Raw genomic sequence first — 24,013 nt, forward strand, 5'->3', positions numbered from 1 at the left:
TGGGTAAACTTTAAACGTTCATAACTTCTTCAATACTCAACGAAATCAAGTGATTCAAAACCCAAAATCATACTTCTCGACGAGATGAAGAGAATGATATATTTTTTATGGCTAACGCACCGTGGTTTGGCCGGAAAACCGTTCGAAAGTGGCTAACTTGAGACCAAGACAGCCACTTTCGAGCCGTTTTCCGGCCAAACCATGGTGATTTATCCATAAAAAAGGTACCATTCTCTTTTTCTCTTCGAGAAGTATGATATTCGTTTTTGAATCACTTGATTTCGTTGAGTATTGAAGAAGTTATGAACGTTTAAAGTTTATCCAGTTTCCGGCGAGTTTTCAAGTTTTCACTCGGACCAGTCAACTTTGAGGCTATTTTACGGCCATCTCCAGCAACCATTGGGCTTTGAAATAGGTATAATCTTATTCTACACTTTCCTATCTTCATTTTGATATATTATGGGTCGAATTGGTTAAGAAACGATTGAGTTACGAAACTTTGAAAATTGCCCAAACTTCTGGCTAAGAGCTCCGGGACACTTAATGGAGTTTTTAACGGAATGACCAAAATGATGGATGGTGGACAATCTCAGGGACCACTTTGGCGATTTACCCTAATTGTTTTGCTGTAAATCTTGACATATGAAAAAATGTGATGTTTGTTAATTTTCTAATTGTTTTGTTGTGTGGGTTTCGTTACTGCACCAATTATAAATCATGAAATTTTTTTTTAATTGATTTCTTTTTAAAAATGGGTACTACAAATATTGTTATAACAAACAAAAAATATAGTGAAGGAAGAGAAAATATGACATTGCCATATCAGCCATCAAATTAACATTTGATATTTATCTTTTTTTATTTACTAATTTTTTACTATTATTAGAGGGAGAAAGAGAGTTCGAAACTATTATAATAATTTAGGGCGCTTAATTGGATTAATGGTCCCTATCGATATAGGGTAGTTAGAAGATAGGCCTTGTGGTAAAAATTAGGATTTAAGCCCAAGTTCGTTAGGATTTAAGCTCAAAAGTAAAAATTTCGTCAACACTCCATTAATTGTTAGCACATGAGGCTCACATGTGAGGCTAAAAAGATAAAGTTAGCTCACATGTGAGCTACAACGTCATTTGTACTATTATAATAATTTAGGGCGCTTAGTTGGATTAATGGTCCCTATCAATATAGGGTAGTTAGAAGTTAGCCCTTGTGATAAAAATTAGGCTTACAACATCATTTGTACTGTTATTTTGATACTCGTGAGCTACATTATAGATAGGATGGTGCTATCGACACATCATTTTTACCTTGCATTCACCTCTTTTAATTTTCAACCATTAGATCGAATAAACTGAAAATAATCAAAGATTCAAAGGACATGAAAGAAGGAGTGAGTAGATAGCATCACCATATAAAAAACTTGGAAAAGCACGCTACCCTATTGAATATTTTCTCATACATGCATCGACCATCAGTATCGAATATCTCTAGACAATTAGGAGTTCATATTTTATGGTCGAACAGAAAAGCAAGTGTTTCAGTAAGTAAAGAATGTTACAGCAAACAATGCATCAAATGTTACATTTTACACAAATATTAAAGAAAAGAAACAAATAAATATACAAAGCATTGAGATCGCTTATTCGTCTCAAGCTCGTATTCTCAGTTTCACATCACAAATGGAATATAGTGGAACGAACAATCATTGAGAAACCAAAAAATTTTTGAGGAATCAAACAAATGGGAAATTATTGGCAGTACAATTTGTACACCCTGTGCCTGTTATAGCTGCTGTACTTTTTGAAGATGCTCCAACAACGAAGTTGCCTTCCGTTTGGCCCTCACCGTGCCGCTCCTAACGAGCTCTGTCAAGGGTATCACCGCACCAAGCCTACTTATGCAGGCGAGGCTCTCTTTGTCTCTCTTGCACAAGGCAAGTAAAATGGCAGCTGCGTTCTCTTTGTTACGAGGCAGACCTCTTCGCAAAAGGTCTATCAAAACAGGTATGGTGCCTGCCTTTACTATGGCGACTTTTGCCTCTTGGTGGTTAGCAAGAACTGACATGATAGTCAGTGCTTCATCGATCATGCTCGAATCAGTTAGCATCTTGAGTAAGGCTGTGACTATCCCCGCACGGATAGCCCTGCCTTTGTTGCCCTGATAAATGCACAAATTGAACAATGCCGTTGAAGCATCCTTCTTCCCTCTGGTGCTCCCATTTTGAAGCAACTCTACCAATGCAGGAATTGCCCCGGATGCTCCGATTATTATCTTGTTCTCATCAGCAAGTGACAAACTAAAAAGGGTTGCTGCTGCATTCTCTTTTGTTTCCATGCTTCCGGCTCTGAGGACTTGGACAATGGAAGGAACAGCACCGGCAAGCATTATAAGCCCCTTGTTATTGTCATATATTGAGAGGTTGAGGACGGAAGTTACTGCATTCTCTTGCGTTAGTCCATCTTCTGATGTTAATAGGTTGACCAGAACTGGTATGGCACCCGCTTCCGCAATTAGTATTCTGTTATCAGTGTTTCTTTTGGACAGTGATCGAATCTCAGCTACAGCAGCTCTGTGCTCCTCAATTGATCGACTGGAGAGCTTGCGAACCAAGGCTTGGATCGTCACTATGTCCCCAGTAATGTCACGGAATGATCCATCACTCTTCTTAATCTTCCCGGCGGGCTGCTCTATATTGTTGTTAATACACCACTGAGCAATCAAACTTCTCAAAACATAGTTCGGAGTTAGTGTCAAATTCAGCAGCTTTTGCTGAGTTTTCGGACATGTTGTGTTCCCACAATCCACCCATCTCTGTATGCAAGATCTCTCATACGTCTACAAACACATATCGCAAACATAGTATCGTATTTTAGGGATCAAACCATGAAAAGGAAAACCCGGAATTCAGATGAACGAAAACAAGACAAGACGAATAAAAGAAAGCGTTTTTAGCATACATACCTGACCCGTGGCCACAATAACAGGATCCCTCATGAGTTCCAAAGATATTGGGCAAATAAAATCGTCAGGAATTGCAGATGAATTGGCATCAGGCTTCTTGATATCGCCATGATCGTCAACATGGATGTCATCAGCAGAGTCAACAGCACGAAAGGTTTCGGTTTTACGAATCACCATCTCGTCAGTAGAATCAGCACTAAAGCTTCTGGGAATATTGCCAATCGTCTTTGCATTGTTCTCTACATACACCCATTTTCCAGACTCCACCAGAGACTGGGAGAGGCAATCAAACGACATCGTTCTCCCTTTCATGGAAAACTCATATCTTTCTATCGCTCTTCTCAACTGGGCTGTAACCAATTCAACCTAAAATTCGCCAAGAAATTAAAAAAAAAAGGTTTCATTTTATTATAAAATTATACTAATTAATGGGTTATTAACATGATGATAATTAAGTAGTGAAAAACATGAGCAACGTAGTAGACATTGACAGGCTTAAGTCAGTTACCTGTTCTTCAACTTCCTCGGAGATGTCGAACTGGTCGAACGGTATGTCGCCCAACGCCTTCTCCAATTTCCACGTCACGCATTGGAACTGGAAGCTTATCTTCTTGCTCGCTTCGTCCTTTTAATTATATAAAATAAAAGATCGAAACTTTCATTCAAACAAAATTAAATCAACAAAATTTTGCGAAAAATTATGAACTTAAAGAGAGAGAAAATGTACATTGTGATTGGCGGGGACAGGGGGAGGGGCAAAATTGGAAGTGAAGTTGGAAGCAAGCAAAACGAGGCTCTTGGCGGCCTGGAGGGCGACCACCAGATCAGACACCCAGGATTCCGTCGGACCAGAATTCTTGGAAGAAGTCGACGCATCCAACGGTCCAAATTCACTGCCTTTAAACACCCTTATCTCTTCGAACAAATGCGTCAGCAGGGCGATCCGCCGGACCAGATCGGTGCAGTCCTTCTTAAACATACCGGTAACGCCGCCGCCGAACTTGCTCGCACCAACGACGTCGTTGAGTAATTGCAGTAGCTCCGATGTACGGTCGATGCCGCCGGCTACTGCTCCGGCCATTGGGTCCTTCTGTTTTCTATCTGTCTCTGGGATTGTTGTTTGGCTTTAGGATGGTTCTGCGTCTAAAAGCAGGACATGAACAAAGTAGGTGGTGGAATCGAAATGGCCGGCGGTCATGGGATTAGGGATTTAATCAGAAAATTGAGAGAGAGAGAGATTGGAATGAATTTAGGAAGGAGAGATATAAGAGAGTGAGTGAAGAAGGCGAGAATCACGGTGAGGAAAAAGTGTTGAACGGGGGGCAAAGAAAACAAGAGGATACAGTTGGCGTTTCCAATTAAAATATTATTGGACATTTGAGGCTTAATGTTATTGATTTTGAGAAAATTGGAATATAGAGTGATACACCACGTGTTATTATGTAAATAGTGAGATATGCGTGTTAAAATAATTAATAACTTAAAAAATTAAACTTTCCATCACTTTTATAGTAACACGTGGTGTACCATTCGTGTTCCCGTCACAATGAAAAATTTCTCATTGATTTTAACAATTCCATGAGACTAAACTGTAAATTACATTGTTTAATGGCGGCGTATATGTGACACGTTTTTTTTACACACATTTTTGTAGAGTTTACTCTGTAACGTATTTTTTGAACTGTGTATCTTTTAGAACATTATTGATAAATTATCCTTGCAAAAAAATTAGACAAATCTAAAATAATTAAGACATTCATTTGTAGTGAAGTAAATGGACGAATACTGTTCTACAAAGAAACTCTAAACTCGTAATCCAACGATTGTATGGTTTCGGATAATTTTTGAAGTAAGAATTAAAAGATAGATGATTCGGGTCGTTGAACTACATTACAAAATGAGCTATATTTTAGTAGTTTGGGTTAAGAAGAGAAATGATTTCTGCACCCGTTTTAGTTTCTAACATATGTCTTTATTTATGGTTATCAAATTAAATAAAATAAACGGATCAATGAGCAAGATTAAACAGTAGTGCAAGAGGCTAAAAATTATGAAAGTCACTTCTCTTCCAAAAAATTGACGATGAAACTAAAGCCATTTCAGGCGCAATATATATAATACATTAATATATAATGGATGGACTCCTCTATTAGTAGAGTCGGTGATATATTTATTTTCATTTAGTCGGAGGAGGTTTAGAGTTCAACATGCTAAGACGTGGATGACGGTATATTTGTGAAGTTGCAGACCTAATTAAATAAATAAAACACTCCTCCCCTTTGTTATTGCCACCTTTTTTCCTTCTTGACACAAATTAAAAAGAGGGGCCTCCTGTTCGTTGCAAGGCTGTAAAGGTTTCACATTTTTTTTCCCGCATTATATCCCCTGTCATCTGCATTATTGTTTATGGATTTAAACAAGTATGAGTTTAAATCCTTAATTAAAGCATTAACAAAGTAATGATTTAATCAAGTATGACGTACCTTTTCAATGTGTTTATGGAATTATCCTTTCACCAGAAAAAAAAGTATACGAACACTTCAAACTATAAGAGGTTTGCACTCGGGCTGTTCTTGGTGTCTGAAGGTTTACTTTTAATTTATTATTATTGTAACACCGTTATTAGACGCCCCTAATTGCAGACAGGAGATAGTAATAATTGTTGGAAAATATTAGTATTTTGGTTTATTTGAATGTTTGGTTTTATGGGCTTAGCCCGTTAGAATTAGGTTTTGTTAGAGATTAGGGTTAGTTTATTATAAATGGGATGGTCTGTTATTCATTAGAGAACAAGTTAGCCATAATGTAGTCTCTTAGAGTTTTGTAGCCGTTTCGGCATTCTCAGTTTGTTTAATAATATTCTTATTATTTGTTAGTCTTGTTCGTTGCATACTCTGATATTCAACTTGGTATCAGAGCAGGTTTGATCCTTCGGGATTTAATCTGCTTCGGGTTGGTATCTGTTTGCTCGTTTCCGTTGTCGTTCATGTTCAGATTATTAGTTGGTATTGATTGTTTGCAAGAAGAAAAAAATTGTTCGTTCGTTTTTTGTCCCGTGACTCTGCTTCTGCACTTTTGAACACTGCAGCCTGTAGGAGTATCCGCAAGTCTGTATTGCTACAAAGGAAAAAAAAAAATTGGTTGGATTTTTTGTTTGTTTGTTCAAAAGTTGGCATCGATATTGGCATCAACATTGGCATCGGTATCGGCATCGACATTGGCATTGGTATTGGCATCGGCATTGGCATAGGAATTTGGAGTTTTACATCCACATCTACTTTGACAAACCCATGTCGTGTACTGCCATGAGTTTGACGGGGGTGTTGGAAAATATTAGTATTTTAGTTTATTTGAATGTTTGGTTTTATGGGCTTAGCCCGTTAGAATTAGGTTTTGTAAGAGATTATTGTTAGTTTATTATAAATGGGGTGCTTTGTTATTTATTAGAGAACAAGTTAGCCACAATGTAGTCTCTTAGAGTTTTGTAGTCATTTCGGCATTCTCAGTTTGTTTAAATCCTTAATTAAAGCATTAACAAAGTAATGATTTAATCAAGTATGCGTACCTTTTCAATGTGTTTATGGAATTATCCTTTCACCAGAAAAAAAAGTATGTGAACACTTCAAACTATAAGAGGTTTGCACTCGGGCTGTTCTTGGTGTCTGAAGGTTTACTTTTAATTTATTATTATTGTAACAGCGTTATTAGACGCCCCTAATTGCGGATAGGAGATAGTAATAATATAATTAATCAATAATAGTAGAAGGTTTGTTGCTAGGGTTGCCTATGCCATAAGACAGTCGATTAGCTCAAGCCCTGCCCCTAATCCCTATGGTTATAAAGCAATAAAAACGGCTTGATTCATGCACTCCAAATATAAAATTTGACATTAGCCTGCATCAAGATGAATTTCTCGTCGATTAATTTGGAAAATTATGTAAAAGTAAAACCTATTAAAATTTATAATTAATTAATATTAGAAAACGTATCATATATGCATAGATTAATGCCGTTTATTGTCGGTGTAATATCACTAGGGTTCCAATGTTAATTCAGAATTTGTAACGAGTTCTTTTGAGCATATATATTTCCATTGATTTTTCATAAAATTTTCGCTTTTTACAGTTCAATGAATTTGTGATCTTGTCTAATGTAAGAAAGTCAAATGCTAACTTGGCTTGACCTTGACAACATTGAGCTGTTGCCGGCTGATTTAATTAGCTTAATTTGCTTAAAATATAAAAGAAGTAACCAGAAATTTGCTTAAAATATTCCTTTTGTAAATAATCATTTCCTTTAATTAAATATTAGTATTTCAACAGGTCATTCGATTGGAAAGGAGGGGTTTTTCTTTAATCTTTATTTTGTATGGATTCCTTAATTTAACCAACGAATGACGTGCAGCCACATGGACCGCTTCATTAGAAGAAGAACATGCTGCCAAGTGCCAAGCGACATATTGACAGCATTACTAAATAATCTCATCAAGAACATATTAGAAGTCTATAAGCATGGGAGGGACTTGTGATTAACCATACGTCCATGCTTTAAGCCAATATTAGAGTTTTGATTTCTTGTATTAACTTATTAATTAAACCATCGAGTATCACGTAGCTTTGTAGATCTTTCGATGTAAATGAAGAGGTATGGGCGGCTCAATTGCTTCATGAATTCATTGATCAACAATGTGTTACAAGTCGTCGCCTTTACAACCTCTAAAATTAATGTATGTATGAAGAAAGTTAAGGTTACACCATAAATTCAATTGGCAATTAAGGGAGTAGCTCCTGCAAGGTTTCTCTTTTTACTGATGTGAGACTCTTTAGCCTTCATGTTATCACACGCTCCCTCAAGTGGAGGACACAAATTGGGTGACATGGATCACGTGTGGCGGATGGGCTTCACATGTGAGTCAACATGCTCTAATACCAAGAAGAAAGTTGAGGATCTACCATAAAATCAATTGGCAGTATCCTAACTTATAAGCTCTTACAAGGTTTCTCATTTCACCGATGTGAGACTTTTTAACTTTCATATCCTAACTTATTTCGAATTCTTTTAACCACCAAAACAAAAGAGTAAATAAGAAATCCAGAGAGACGATGACACAAAATGCGTGGTTAACACACATAAATTCATAGTGTGTGTGTCCTTATCTTCATATTTGAATATGGGGTGTGCTATCCACACACTCATTTTTACTTTTCACACACCCCTTGTTAATTTATGTCCGTTGATCTTCTTTATTTCATCCGATCCGACGGCCGAAAATTAAAAAAAATGTGTGAGAAGTAAAAAGAAGTGTGTGGATATCACACCCCTTTGAATATATATGAGAAACAAAAATTCCTCTATCCACATATAAAGATTTTATGTCTGTGTGTGTATAATATATTGTCACTAGCTAATTGCCGATACAGGTATTTATCTAGCTATATATTTTTTTGGGAAAAATATATGTCTTCTTTCAATTTGTTGGGCATAATTGTTGTTTTAATCTTCTCATAGGTCAAAGATTGATTCAACAATAATATTTTGAAAGGAAAACTAATAAAAATAGTTTGAACACTTTGAGTTTTAATGATAAAAACAAAATAAAAGGTAAACTGAATAGTACCATAATTAACTTTTTAGTGTAAAAATATGATTTTTTGTTATAATAAACAGTATCGAAAGCTTTTCGTTAAATGTTGATATTTTGAAATGTTTAAAACATCTTCGTGGTCTGTTTTGGTTGTGTCTTGGACGGTCATTGGTTGTATCATTCATATATATCATATCTCTCAGACCTGACTCGAACTTAGACAAAAATGGATTTGCTGATTTGTTCTTCGTGGTTATCCACAATTCCACAAATATTATTGAATCCAGAAAACGACTAACAATAATGATCAGGTAGTACTCGTTCTGTCAATCTATCAGTCTATATATATGCTAACTGTATTTTACACGACCACGCATCTATGTTTCTGTCTTGAATTGATATGTGTGTGTGTGGTTACTGTGATATGCTATATCTGTAACGCATGGACACAAATACTTGCAAAAGTGGTACCTAAATTCAGTGACGGATCCAGGAAATAATATTAAGGGATCAACAAGAATAGTTCCCGTAGCGCACAAATTTTTTTATACCAGAAATAGCATGCATATCGTCATTTCATCGAGTCTTGGTAGGCCTGAAGTTATTTGGAAAGGCATACTGCACACCTGTTAATGCTTCATTTGCGAGGGTAACTCACATATTCCGAGACTGCTCCTATATGAATACTCAACAAAGAAACAAATTAATAGTGTTTGATATCATTGCATCCCATTAATATATTTGTCCAAAAATGATGATGTTGAAGGGCGTATATGAAGCCAACTCTAATCTTCAAAAGAGCAGCACCTAAGGTATCTAGGGACATTCACTGAAATTCGGAGGGTTAGCACCCAAAATATCCATAGACGTTCACCAAAATTCGGAGGATCAGCTGACCCCCCTGCCCCTCAATGCATCCGCCATTGCCTGAATTATATATACAAATGAAAAGAGAGAGAGAAAAAAGGAATGTGAACATGGATGCATAAAACATCAATCATACACGCGGTAACAAATACGACTTACAAGATGGTAAAATGATTGGAGTGTGCTATTCACACACCCATTTTTACTTCTTATACATCCCTTATTAATTTCTGTCCGTTGATATTCTTCAATTCATCTGATCCGACGGCTGAAAACCAAAAAAATGTGAGAGAAGTAAAAAGAAATGTGTGGATATCACATCCCAAATGATTTCTTACTCATCTTCTTAATTTTTCTGACTTATCTGACGAAAAAGAAGAACAAAAATTATTTGTAACTTTTCAGCATGTCTATGCATATGGAGAAAGAAACTATATTCAATATTATTTGGTTTGAAGGGAAATATATGAGGAATGCAATCAGTGGGAGTGGCGGATATTAATTTAAAATGCATAATTAATAGTTTGTGTGACAGTGAGGACAGAGGATTAGCTTGGTCATTTGATGAAGAAATCTTTGAGTTTCTAAGTCAGATATGTATATATTCGCAGATGCATGTATTTGGGCTCAACCTCAAACGAATATCCAATCCATCACCTGCAGCCATTGTTACCAGCCTCTCTAGTGCCTGTGTTCAGGCAAGGCAATTACAATGAGCCATTCGTTTTCAACAGATTAATTCACACTCAACCTGCTAATGATCAGCAAAATAAAAATTGTAAATTTTACATAGATGTGAGTTATATCAGTTTGTTAGGACAATATACTCGCTCCTTTGTTCCTGCGTTTAAATACCATTAGAATAATTTAAAATCTCGACTTCTCCAACTCCCACTTAAAATTAATGGTTATCTTATGTAAGTATATAATTGCAAAAGAAATTTAAATGGACCGTGGTATTGTTTACAAGTTTTTTTATTTTATTTTTTTGGGGGGGTCAGAGGGTGTTATTTTTTACAAGTTCGATTCAACCCTCTGTTTTAAAGTTTAATTTTTTTTTTAAACAAATTAAAGTCTTAATTTTTTGTTAGGCAACTTGTAAGGAACAACTAACATGCACGATACATATATACGCGTGCACACACACTCAAATGGACAAACTATTTGCTTTAATCTCCATCAGCCAACAGTATCCTGAGATCGGAGTTAGAGTACCGCACACTCAACCTAAGGTAAAAACTGCAACTAACAATATCTTGAAGATCGCATCTTATATATCATGGTATATCAAATGTGCTCATAATTGGTTTGCTTACCTACGTATATTATTGTTCCTTTATTTGATTAATTTGGTAATTAACATATAGTTGCTTCCTTTTATAAGGTATTAATTAGTAATACTTGTTAAGTGATTAACACTTTATAGGAAGTGTATGATGACTATTTGTACTCTTTTCTCAATATCATATTCAAAACATGAACTCCTCAAACCTCCTCCTCCTCCCACTACTCTAATAATGGTTTAAAATATGTGTTGGTGTGGCTCTATATATTTATAAAATGAAAACTCTGTGAACGTGATATCCACTTACATCATTGGATATAAAAGTTGCTAGATGGAGAGTGGACACACATAATCACATCCCCACAGATAGAATCGTGGATCATTTATCAAAGAAAATGCGAGGGGAGGGTGATCATATTTTAAAGATAGTTGGATACCTTCTTTAATTATATATAAACAAGGAATTCAACCATCAATTAAGTGTCACATTATGTGATTTACAAATATATTCAAATAGATAATCTCTCTAGTATCACCCTCAATAAAATTACAACGTTAGGCTTGGAACTGAGAAGTTATTTTCTCAACTAGCGAGCTAGCTACTGCATGTTAAGGCCATCTCCAACCGAGCCTACCAAATGGTTATAGGCCAAAACATAACCCGTTTTGACACAAAACCCATCTCCAATGGAGGGCTGGGCCAGAAAAATATGCGACCCACTAGGCCAAAATATAGCCAAATGGCCAGAGGGCTAGGCAAGCATAGCCAACCCTAAAAGTTGGTACCAATTGTGTTGCTAGCTGACATCAAGTAGCCTTTTTTTCTTTTCTTTTTTAAGAAGAAATTTAAAAAAAGAATTAAAAATTCTAATTTTTCCCTATAAATACCTAAGCCATATCTACACCATCTCCAATGGAGGGCTGCGCCAAAAAAATATGGGACCCACCAGACCAAAATATAGCCAAATGGCTAGAGGGCTGGGCATAGCCAGTTAGCCAGCCTTGAAAGTTGGTACCAACTGTGCTACTAGCTGACGTCATGTAGCCTTTTTTTTTATAAGACGAAATTAAAAAAAATTAAAAATTCTAATTTTTCCTACAAATACCTAAGTCATTTATACACCATTTTCATCAGTCCATACTATCTTACCTCATTTTAATGTCCAAAATTGTTAACATGCAAGTAAAATTAAAATATTTGATAACATGAAACTTAAAACAACATTTAGCGACAAGTGACCCTCAAAATATGTCTAAAAATCTTATTTTAATATGATAGTTTAATTTAATTAACCGATAAAATTAAAGCACAAACTGAAAAATTAGCCCCCTTATGTTGGAGATTGTATATAAATATGGTATGACACTGTTTATTGAAAAAATAATTTCTTGCAGAACCATAATCTAAACGGAGCCTAAATATAACTCTTTCGATTGGAGATGTCCTAAACCCTCACTGCCCCCCTCCTCACAACAACAACAACAACAACAAAAACCGAGAGTAGTCTCATTATTGTATTTACATGACAACGACAACGTTGAGCTACTTAGCCATCCATGTCAAGATTGGGGGACAATCAGTACATAATATAGTCAACAATCTCAATCGTAGACCCCACAATATATTTCCCAAAGTCTTTTGATTCTTGAGTATGTTTTGTAATTAATAAAACATTTGAGATTATTCAGTATATATTTGAATATAATGAAAACTTTGTAGTTTAAGTTATTAAGAACTTTTACTTAAGGATTTTATCAAAAAAAAAGAGTAAAAGAACTAGTTGATGGTTTGATTATAACAGTTTGCCCTTTCAGGGGGCATGAAAGATTCACAAAGGCGTTAGCCTTCCCTGGCCACAATTGTGTAATTCACTAGTGTTAGGAATGGAAGCTAGGATGTACCGTATCGAATATGGACCTGATATTCGTTTTCAACCACTAGCCTACCATTTATGTAAAAAAAAAAAAAAAAATGACTAATATAATATTTCTTTCTAAAAGAAGTTATAGTTGCAACATAAACTCAATTAGCAATAAAAGTGGTAGTTCGACTCTTTATAAAGATCCCTTTAACTTTTCTATATGGGATAACATCTCCACATTCTCACACGGTCATTCACGTGTATGGTACTATGAAGGAAGTTGAGTTTCTACTACAAAACTAATTGATAATTGCAACTACTGTAAATACGTTCGGATGTGAGACAATACTTCACATACTCACACTTTCAACCTCGATATCAATGCCCAAAAGCTTAAGCTCAACTTTATACTACGAGTTAGTTATAAATTATAGTTATTCGTGTTGAGAGTATGAATATTACATCGGAATACTGATTGAATTCAAAACTGTGTTGAGCGTTTTCAATTTCGTGTCTATGAAGTTTCTTGCCCCTTTACAAGAATCTAGCGCGCATCCAATGGTACCCAACTAACCTACATACCACATTGTTGTCCTTTGAACAAATTAAGGTCATTTACAAAACAAAAATGAGAAGAACAAATTAAGCGGAATGAGGAAATTAAGACCTTGAACACTCACATCACAAAAGAGATATATAACTAACATGGGAAGATTACCAAAATGGGACTGTTAGTTCTTCCATCTGTTCGAACGTACTCCATATTGAATGGCAGATATGGGTCGATATCAGGCATCAACATATATATCAACGATAAATGTACAAAATGCATCATGTGTACTATTTAGTTTTCTGTCTAATAATATATGAGTAATTCTAGGTAAACCAAATTTATAGACTGAATTTATAAACTAAATGATGTGTTAACAATAATAAATAAACATGTTAATCAATATTGAAGTAATAATTCAATTATTAACTTCCATGTCATATATGTATGTATGTATTTCAAATACATGTACATTTCGAGATCTACTATTGGTCGGTAGCGGGGTGCGCATGCAACTACCTACTGAAAGTGAACGTCTGAAAGTACTAAAACGCAAGTTAGACGCACACTATCCAGTAATTTCTCTACTGCCCTGGTCCTGGATCTGTCTCCTTTGAATGTTCGGTATTTTAACTCTTTTTATATCCAGCAGCTAAATCTGAACGCATACCAACATCTATTAAATGTATCAAACATATATCTGTGTGTGTGTATCTCTGTGCGTGCGCGCGCGTGATGTATCAATCTTCATATTCTAACTTTTGGTTCCCCTCTAACGTATTCCAACTCAATTGGATTACCATAACACAACAACGTGTCATTAATAATTGACAATACCGGACTAACTAGTGGCACATTATGTGGCTGAAACCACCACATCAACAGGCATGGTTATTACTGGCTTAAAGTTTTAGTCTCACCTCACTCTCAACAGAGTTGCTATTAATGTTATCATCTTGGAATGCATATTGAAAGAAACTTTACTATTTGTTCAGTTTCTCTAGTATGCACACTTGGTGAACCTGATAGAATATATCGAACTCCTTGGCAGTTGGATCCTTACTATTGAATTCTTGACTGCCCACCCTCTTCGTTTGATGCAATGTCATACACCAGAGCATAATAGAATCTTCACCATGTGTTTAGTTACCAAATTACAATATATATCTAGACCATATCTTAGCTTGGCCCAAGATATATAATAGAAAAAATTAGGTTCTCATCCCTTATTTTCATATTACATTGATTAAAATCTTATTATTTTTCTATTTTAGATCAAGGTCATTTGACTTATTCCATGTCATCATTTTAGTATATAAAATATTACATATCATCATAAATGAAATCTCATCCCTTTTTGCATTTAAGGTAAAATAAACTATATGAGTAAGTTTAAAACAAGGAAAATCCACTTGAACTCCTCCAATCTTCTTCCCCTATGCACTTCCGGAATATACAACACCCCAAACCCAATTTTCTCCACTTTTTCTCCACTCTTGAATTGATCCAATGCATATATGGTGAATAAACCTATTGTGCTTAAAATACAAATTAGCATCAATGGTTTTATCGGCTTGTGAGATTTTTGTGGCATAGGCAAGGCAATGTAGGCATCACTTTCTCAAGGAATCTAGTTGATTCAAACATGCAGAGACTGTAGAGTGAGTGGGCTATGTGAAAACTGTAGCATTCTAAAGTCATCTTCATTTGTTCTTTATATTTTTTCTTTTCCTTTTATTATTATATATTAGTCTTGATTATTCAATGTCTGGTTGGCTACACTTTATATCCATGGATACGTTTTTAATCTACATGTTTCGTTCTAATATATCTATTGCTATAATATGTTTTGGTTGGTTCAAATTCGTTTTACATAAATATATGGGTGCAAAGTTTTTGGAGAATATTATGTAAAATGGTTTTTAAGGTTGTTGCATTTTATGTACCCACATATGCATGTCTATAAAACAATGTGGTATGATGTACATTCTTTTCCTTGAGTTTTTAAATGTACCCATGAGTTTTCTTGTAAATTTGGTATGTACCCATATGCTATTTATGTTATGGGTACATACATTATTTTTGGTCTAAGTTCATGGGTACATTGCTTTTGTATGTATGAATTCATGGGGTACATTATTTCCCTTAATACTACTCAATAAAATTCACAAAAACATGTGCAGTTTGCATGAATTTTTATTGTAGAAATTGTTTTTATTTTTTATTTTTAAGTCTCTTAATTCATGAGATTTGTACATATATGATCCCATAAATTTTATTGAATTTTTAAAATTTTATATTTCTTTTAGACTAGATCGATTGATTGAATCTCATGATACTAGAATTTTGAATTACATAAATTCTTGGATTTTAATCCCTTAAATGTTGGACTGCAATCAATATTTTAAATTACAGTTTATTATTTAAGATATCAAAAAGATGACATGGAAATATAGTAATACTAAAATGTTGCGGTGTACAAAGTCAAAGGACTTTGATCAAAAAATGAAAAACAATAAGATTTCAATCTAAAAATTGAGTTGACTAGGGACCGGAACCAAAATGACCCTATATAATAAGTAGGCTTTTTATTCAAAATGGTCCCTGAGATTTACATCATCCATAAGTTTGGTCCCTGAGATTTAAAATCAATAGAAGTAGTCCCTGAGATTGTCCACCATCCATGATTTTGGTCCTTCCGCTGAAGCTTCTGGCCGAAAGTTTGGGCAATTTTCAAAGTTTCGTAACTCAATCGTTTCTTAACCAAATTCAACCCATAATATATCAAAATGAAGATAGGAAAGTATAGAATAAGATTATATCTATTTGGAAGCCCAATGATTGCCGGAGATGGTCAGAAAATAGCCACAAAGTTGACTAGTCTGAGGAAAAACTGGAAAACTTGCCGGAAACTCGCCGAAAACTGGGTAAACTTTAAACGTTCATAACTTCTTCAATACTCAACAAAATCAAGGGATTCAAAAAAAAAATCATACTTCTCAACGAGAAGAAGAGAATGGTACCTTTTTCAACGGCTAACTCGCCGTGGTTTGGCCGAAAAAGGCTCAAAAGTGGCTGTTGAAAAACGAGTCAGCAACTTTTGAGCCGTTTTCCGGCCAAACCACGGCGATTTAGCCGTTAAAAAAGTATCATTCTATTCTTCTCGTCGAGAAGTATGATTTTTGTTTCTGAATCACTTAATTTCGTTGAGTATTGAAGAAGTTATGAACATTTAAAGTTTACCTAGTTTCCGGTGAGTTTTTCAGTTTTCCCTCGGACCAGTCAATTTTGAGGCTTTTTTCTGACCATCTCTGGCAACCATTGGACTTTCAAATAGATATAATCTTATTCTATACTTTCCTATCTTCATTTTGATATATTACGGGTCGAATTTGGTTAAGAAACGATTGAGTTACGAAGCTTTGAAAATTGCCCAAACTTCTAGCCAAAAACTTCAGTGGAAGGACCAAAATCATGGATGGTGGACAATCTCAGGGACTACTTCTATTGATTTTAAATCTCAGGGACCAAACTTATGGATGATGCAAATCTCAGGGACCATTTTGAATAAAAAGCCTAATAAGTATTCTACTTATGCATAGTTGCTGTAAAAGATAGCATTCTAAGGCGAAACTGGCACTTTCTGCAGTTCTTTTTACAGGATCTAAAATTTGGTGGGGTGCAATCACTTTCTTTGGATCCTAGCTAGTTATAAGAGAATAATCAATTAGGAGAATAACCAATAATTAATTATGGGAAGGAACTACTGATTAAACCCAATTTCAAACAAGATTCAATGAAATAAAGATATATCAAAGCTAGAAATACTGTAATTAAATGGAATATTCGGATGTTCATGTTCACAAATTTACATAGCTAATACATTTATTAATCACTTACCCAACTTTATGATAAATAAATTGGCTAATCTATCTAGCCAGCATCTCCGATCAAGTAAATATGCTTTCTTGTTGATACGTTCAGCTTCAGCCATCATCATCTGTTGCAAAGCCTTGTTATAAACTGATAGATTATCTTCAAGTCCAATGATACCGAGCAACTGCAAGCCAACATTGTGAGATGCATGCAAGAGAGATTCTTGGAAGTACATTTGTCGCTCTTTTAAGGAACTGCATTGTAATTTTGGATCTCACGCTGACTTTCCAAGATATGCATCTTGCATTTTTACCCAGATAAGTAGGTTCTACAAAATTAGACCCTTTATATATCTCCAATTGATCAATATAATTAATTTCAATTTCATAAGCCATTTCTGCTAAAATTAATGCTTGTGGAAACCTTCCGATCCACATGAACGAAAATTCGATTATCTGAAGAGAGGAAGGATGGTAGATGAAGCAAATTCTGATGACTTCTTTGACACTTTAGACTCGAAATTTTGCTCCTCCTTGAGGTTATCAGGAACTGGATTAGACCAAGGAGCAGTTATCGTGAGGTCTAGGTTTAAATCAGGCAGCCGGCCACAAGAATCATCCTCTAAGCAACTTGTACCGTCCGATTCATGGTCACAATTATTATTACCACCGGATCTTGCTTGCTGCTGATAATTGGTAGGGTTTTTTAAAGCTTCAGACAATGTTGCAGTGCTACTGACAGTTTGTGAATTTTGATGATGAAGACGAGGGAGATTGACGTTGTTCGGTCGATGATTATTTGGATCTATACCCATGTTCATAAGCTTTCTTCTCAAATGAGAGTTCCAGTAGTTTTTCACTTCATTGTCTGTACGTCCTGGCAATCTCCCAGCAATCAATGACCACCTAAAAAAATTAGCTAAATAGTTAAATTAATTAGTTTACACCAACAAATCTGTAAACTCTACTTATTTATGCATGGTGCAATTGCATACAGTAATAATTGATTATTCTTATTGGATCATTTGTCATAAGAAATAAAAGACAACGGGGGATAACTAAAATTCACACACTTTTCTTTTATCCTCATGCATACCCAATTTAATTTAGCACTTGGATTTAATGAAGTAAAAAAGAATTAATTGATAGAATTAAACAGAGATGTGTAGAGGAGAAATATTGTGTGTATAAATCAGTTCTCTTGAAAGAATTAGCTAGTAAGGACCGGTTGCCCTTGGATAAAGAAAAAAGATAATTCATAGAAATGAACAGAGATATGCAGAAGTAAAAACATGGTGTGTATAAATCAGTTCTCTCAAAAGAATTGGCTAGCAAGTACCGGTTGCCTAGGAGTGCATGAAGCTTGATGATGAGATCTTCTTCATCTTCAGCAAAGTTGCCTCTTTTAAGGTCTGGTCGTAGATAGTTTATCCATCTCAGCCTACAACTTTTACCACAACGAAGGAGGCCTGAATCAAATTGCAAAAAGAAGAAAAAAGAAAAAGAGGTGGCAATTAATACTCATTAAAGTTCTCTGAAATTAATCAGAAGAAGAAAAGGAACAATTAGCATTTGTTGGCTTAGTTAAAATAGAAAGAAGAGACAGAAAAATATTGACGAGGAATGTAAGAAATGAAGGAATTAAAAATGTAAGAAATCAAGGAATTAACTCCTTAATTTGTAAATAGTTTATCTTTCTGATGAATGTTTTTGCTATGATATTACCAAAAAAGATGTTTATATACATATATATGACTTGTTAATCCAGAAATATACAAGTTCATAGTTAATTACCTGCAGCCTGAGGAAGGGTACGCCAACAACCCTCGCCATTTTTACGAATGTATTCAATGAGCTTCAGGTCTTCTTGCTTGGACCAAGCTCCTTTGTTTGTGTCCTGCTTATCGCAGCAGGGTTTCCTCATTCTAAAATCTTATAACTAACCTTAATCTTTCCAAGAAATTAATAACCTAAAAATGGGTGGGGAGGGGGGGTGGGGTGGGAAGGGGGTGGGGGAGGAAGATTGAGAGAGAGGGGCCAACTGCAAGAAGCTAGCGCGGATTGGGTAGAGAGTTGAGGAACAAATGGAGGGGAGGGTAATGGTTTATACTATCAGGTAGGTAGGTAGCTGTAGCTGCAAATGAATTGGATGGCCGGAAGCTAAAAGGTGGGTTGACTTGGAACGGTGGTTCGCCCATGCGTGATAATCAGTGGGCAATAGATACGACTGCGAGTCTCAACATTTTTGTCAGAGATAGAGAGAAGAGAAGTGGATACACTCTGATATTAGTGTTTGAAAATTATAATGCTTACTGTATATCAGTATTAAGAGTGCGAATGTCATATTGTAGAATTGAAGGACTTTGTTTAGTAGTGAAATTTCAAATTACTTTATAATATCAGAGTCAAGTTGGCCCATAACTATAGCGTTACAACAAGGTTCAGCTTTAAGTCCTTATTTTTTTGTATTGGTAATGGATGAATTAACGGGACATATTCAAGATGATAACCCTTGGTGTATCTACTTGAATTTTATAGCTTAATTCTCATTGTATTGCATAACTGAAAATATATACAAGATACAATCCATGTTCCATAAGGAAACAATAAATAATAAAGGACACAAACATATATCCTTCCTAATAAAGGATTCCTAATATTTACAATATATATTTACATACCCTTTTAATTATTACTCACGGCAACATATCTTTTCGAAGAGGATATAGTGTTGATAGATGAAACACATGAGGGAGTGAATGTGAAACTTAACCATTGGACATGACTATTGGACTCTAAAGGTATTCGCCTAAGTAGGTGAAAGATAGAGTTTATGAAGTGCACGTTCACTGGGAAGGGGAATCCAAATAAAATAGGGGTGAGGATTGGAGATCAGGAAGTACCAAAGAATGAACACTTTTGTTATCTTAGATCTATCTTGCAAAAGAAATGAGAATTAGATGGAGATTTGTCAACCATAGAATACATGCTGAATGAATGAAGTAGAAGAGTGCGTCGAGTATGTTGTGCGATTGTTGTATGCCACTAAAGCTTAATGAAAAATATTATAGGACGATAAGAAGGCCAACAATGCTTTATGGCATAAAATGTTGGGCGGTCAAAAAGTAACATGTGTAAAAATTGAGTGTAAAGAAGATGAGAATGCTTAGTTGGATGTGTGGGCACACGAGAAATGATAGGATTAAGAGCAAAGATATTTGAGGTAAATAGAAGTAGCCGCAATTGAAGATAAGAAAATCGGTTAAGGTGTTTGAACACGTGAACCTATTAAGAAAGAAATATCTTATTGATTTACCATATATTGTAAATTGATAATTAGTTATTTACTTCCTTATTTAGTCTTTGGTCAACCTTGATTGTAGGCAATAGAATAGGAATGTGTTGATTGATATGTCTTCAGTATAATCTGATTTCTTAGATGGTATTAAAACATTGATCTGGGAAAGCAACAAAACACAGCTCTAAGGCAAACATGATCATGGGCGACAAGCCAGACTTGAGGTCAACCATTCAAGGCACGATTGTTCATTCAAAATGGAAAAACCCCAACCATCCGCTTTATCTCCACCACTCAGACCAACCTGGTGCAATCATCGTGCCACAACCATTAGTGGAAGACAACAACAACATATGGGTTCAATCCATGAATATGGCCTTAACGGTCAAGAACAAACTCGGACTTGGTCAAGACATGGCTGTTAGGTTCCATGTTGAAAGAGATTTCAGGGAGCGTCATCAACTACAAGGATGCTCGACAGATGTGCACCGATTTGCTGGAAAGGTTCTCACATATGAATATGGTTCAATTATTCCATGTTGAGAATAAGATCCATGATTGTATCCAAGGCAATATGAGTGTAAGTTCTTACTTTACTAAACTTAAAAGTTTATGGGATGAATGCGATACTTTTTGTTGGAACAAAGAATGAGATGACCTCGTATGTTGAAACTCAAAAAACCATAAAGTTCCTTATAGGATTAAACGAATCGTATGATACGGTTCAAAGCAATACTCTTCTCCTTGAACCACTACCTACAGTGAACAAAGCATATATGTTGGTCCTTCAACATGAATGCCAGGCAGAGGTTTCTAATGGGAAAAGTACACGATCGGAGGCTGCTGTCTTTGCAGTGAAGAACTCATCGTGAGAACCTGCGCTGGAAGACAATGAGGTGCGATGTGGAAAGTGCAACAAAACCAATCACATCACCAAAAACTATCATGAACATCTCAAGTGCACCTTTTGTGGATGGAAATGCCACACTTTCAAGTTCTATCGAAAATGGAAGGCAACTGCTGAGACTGAATCCAATCGCCCATTTTCTTCAAAGGGGAATCAAGTTTCCCAACATGACAAGTAAGAGACAATGCATAGTTTCTCATTCTCTCAGGAGGATTGCAAGCAAATCCTTCAAATGTTGAACAAGAATAAGTCATCATTTGCTAATCAAGTCGGTAATCCTTCTAGTCATGAAGAACTTTCTGGTAAAGCCTTATCTTTTCCATATAAAGGCACCAAAAGTATTTGGATCCTGGACAGTAGTGCCACGAATCACATAGTTTGCAGCCCTAGTTTGCTTACAAACTCACGAGTCGTTGATAATCATACCGTTGAACTGCCAAATGGTTCCATTGCCAAAGTCACTCATGTTGGACAAGTTGTTTTTCTCTCATAACCTTATCCTTGATAATGTCTTATGTGTGCCATTCTCTAGACTCAATCTAATATCCATCAGTAAACTATCCTATGATTCCTTATATGTCACCATTTTCTTAACCCGTTTTTGTGTCATCCAGGACCTTCGCTCGAGGAAGATGATTGGGAAGGGAACTGAAAGGGAGAGACTCTACTACCTCGACCCATCGAAGAAAAGAACATGCAACAGTATCCATGCCGTCTGAGCAAAGCTTTGGCACCAACGCCTAGGACACCCATATCATAAAGCCTTTTTGTTATTCCCATTTTTAAATAATGAGACTTATGATTCGGACAAATGTTTAATTTGCCCATTGGCCAAACAAACAAGATCGCCCTTTCCATTAAGTTCTATTTCTACCAAATCATGTTTTGAATTATTACATATTGATATCTGGGGTGGTTATCAGGTTGCTTCTCTTTCAGGTGCCAAATATTTTCTTACCATCGTAGATGACCATACTAGAAGCACTTGGGTTTATTTGATGAAGCATAAATCCGACACAAAAGACATCTTAGTCAAATTCATTCAAATGGTTGAGACTCAATTCAATACTAAAGTTCAAATCATACGAAGTGACAATGGCCCTGAGTTCAAACTTGAACAATTTTATGCTCTCAAATGCATTATACATCAATCTAATTGCGTTAACACACCACAACAAAATGATGTTGTTGAACGTAAACACAGGCACTTGCTCAATGTTGCTTGGGCTTTGCTTTTTCAAGCTTGTCTGCCAAAACGATTTTGGGGGGATGTGATTTTAGCCTTAGCCTATCTCATTAATAGAACACCTACTCCACTTCTCTAAGGTAGAACACCCTACGAAAAACTGTTTCACAAAGCACCTAACTATTCTCATTTAAAGGTTTATGGTAGCTTATGCTTTGCTTCTACACACGCCCAAAGGCCCTCTAAATTCGACCCATGTGCAACCCAATGCATTTTTCTTGGATATTCTTATGGTCAAAAGGGTTATAAATTGTTTGATATGAAACAGAATAAAACATTTGTTTTCAGGGATGTTGTGTTTTTTGAAAACCATTTTCCATTCCAAAACCCTATCACTTCTGCTGCCTCATCCCCATCAAACACTTCACCCTCACCTATTCAGTTTGATTTGGACTCTCACCTTGAGTCGCATCATCCAAGTTTTACACGGAAGCCATTTTAGATACCAACTCTTCCACACTTGTTGACCCCACCCCACCTCCATCTCCTTTACTCAATCCAACTCCACCACCAAATACCTTACCAATCACTCTATCACCAGACCAAACCCCTCCACCCCGTCGCGGCACCAGACAAACCAAACCTTCCACATTTTTTCAGGACTTTCATGTCAAGGTGGCCCTCCCATCCCGTGTTGCTCCCACATCTTCCACAAGCATGGTCAATTCGTTAGGTATGCCCCACTCTCTATCTCGTTACTTATCCTATGACCGGCATTTTAGAATTCATATAACCGACCCTCTAGTGGTATAATACTTGGTTGTTGTTGTTGTAGAGTCAAATTGACCCATGAGCACAATGGCTTTACACATGAGTGAGAGGGCTTGTTAAGATTGTGAGTCTTGTATTGGAGAATCAAAAGACCTTGCATATCTTTATAATGAGTTGGATTCCTCCCGATTTAGTTAGATACCATATATACATACATACATACATATACATATATATATATATGTATGTATACTATAATAACATTGTTGTACGTATTATTATTTTAATATTTGAACTTTTTTTTTTTTTGAGGGATTAAATGTGAACTTAGTTGGTTAAAATCTTTCACCATTATATCTGAAATTCTGAATTTAATTCCTCTCACCACTTATATATTATAAAATGAATACTGGACGGATACAAACTAGAGACCCATATACCATAATTGAAACCCTAGCCTAACTGAGTCGTATACTTGGCTTTTTTCTCTGTATCAATCAAATACCTAAAATTTCGTTCCCAAATTGGTCCTGTTATACCATAACTAATTAATTAAAACCCGAGCCTAACCAAGTCATATACTTTTCTTTTTCTCATATCCGTCAAATCTGTTTGGTATATTCTATTAACAAAATTCATCATTTCTGAAAATATATCTTCAAACATCTTTGAAGAACAATTTTTTTATTTTTCAGTTCTAAAAATTTGTTTGGTGTGTATATATATGGTATCTAACTGAGTTGATTCCTCCCCATTCAGTTAGATACCATATATTCAAAATTGTTTTTGAATCTCTATGATTATCATGACCTTAACAATCTTACTACAATTCGATGATTTTTTTACAATAAAAAAAACAAAAAAATC

At 35.6% G+C, this 24,013-nt stretch overlaps 2 protein-coding genes and 1 long non-coding RNA gene across 3 annotated transcripts; 1 reads left to right on the top strand and 2 right to left on the bottom strand.

Moving 5' to 3' along the window:
* Window positions 1-1,508: 1,508 nt before the first annotated feature.
* Window positions 1,509-4,324, bottom strand: LOC103402608 (U-box domain-containing protein 11-like). The gene is made up of 4 exons (XM_008341348.4): window positions 3,689-4,324; window positions 3,470-3,586; window positions 2,962-3,327; window positions 1,509-2,835 (listed from the first exon to the last, which is right to left on the bottom strand). Exons 1-4 carry the CDS (start codon window positions 4,040-4,042, stop codon window positions 1,783-1,785), a joined length of 1,890 nt encoding a protein of 629 aa, XP_008339570.1. The 5' UTR covers window positions 4,043-4,324; the 3' UTR covers window positions 1,509-1,782.
* Window positions 4,325-16,919: 12,595 nt separating this feature from the next.
* On the bottom strand, window positions 16,920-19,261 carry LOC103416449 (transcription factor MYB8). The gene is made up of 3 exons (XM_008354691.4): window positions 18,779-19,261; window positions 18,324-18,453; window positions 16,920-17,890 (listed from the first exon to the last, which is right to left on the bottom strand). The coding sequence occupies exons 1-3, from the start codon at window positions 18,906-18,908 to the stop codon at window positions 17,437-17,439; spliced, it is 714 nt and encodes a 237-aa protein (XP_008352913.1). The 5' UTR covers window positions 18,909-19,261; the 3' UTR covers window positions 16,920-17,436.
* A 1,176-nt stretch (window positions 19,262-20,437) lies between these two features.
* Window positions 20,438-22,050, top strand: LOC114822068 (uncharacterized). Its single transcript, XR_003770124.2, has 2 exons — window positions 20,438-20,862; window positions 21,804-22,050. It is a non-coding gene; the product is annotated as an uncharacterized lncRNA (long non-coding RNA).
* The last annotated feature ends 1,963 nt before the right edge of the window (window positions 22,051-24,013 follow it).

Source organism: Malus domestica, chromosome 16 (genome assembly GCF_042453785.1).
Source record: "Malus domestica chromosome 16, GDT2T_hap1".
Lineage (NCBI taxonomy): Eukaryota > Viridiplantae > Streptophyta > Magnoliopsida > Rosales > Rosaceae > Malus > Malus domestica.

Excerpts from the sequence above, each read along its gene's own strand:
- LOC103402608 (XM_008341348.4), bottom strand. The coding sequence starts at position 4,042 with ATGGCCGGAGCAGTAGCCGGCGGCATCGACCGTACATCGGAGCTACTG. Across the intron at positions 3,587-3,688 it reads CTGTCCCCGCCAATCACAAT|GACGAAGCGAGCAAGAAGAT; the intron begins GTACATTTTCTC and ends TATAATTAAAAG. Across the intron at positions 2,836-2,961 it reads TTATTGTGGCCACGGGTCAG|ACGTATGAGAGATCTTGCAT; the intron begins GTATGTATGCTA and ends ATGTGTTTGTAG.
- LOC103416449 (XM_008354691.4), bottom strand. The coding sequence starts at position 18,908 with ATGAGGAAACCCTGCTGCGATAAGCAGGACACAAACAAAGGAGCTTGG. Across the intron at positions 18,454-18,778 it reads TACCCTTCCTCAGGCTGCAG|GCCTCCTTCGTTGTGGTAAA; the intron begins GTAATTAACTAT and ends AATTTGATTCAG. Across the intron at positions 17,891-18,323 it reads CATGCACTCCTAGGCAACCG|GTGGTCATTGATTGCTGGGA; the intron begins GTACTTGCTAGC and ends TAATTTTTTTAG.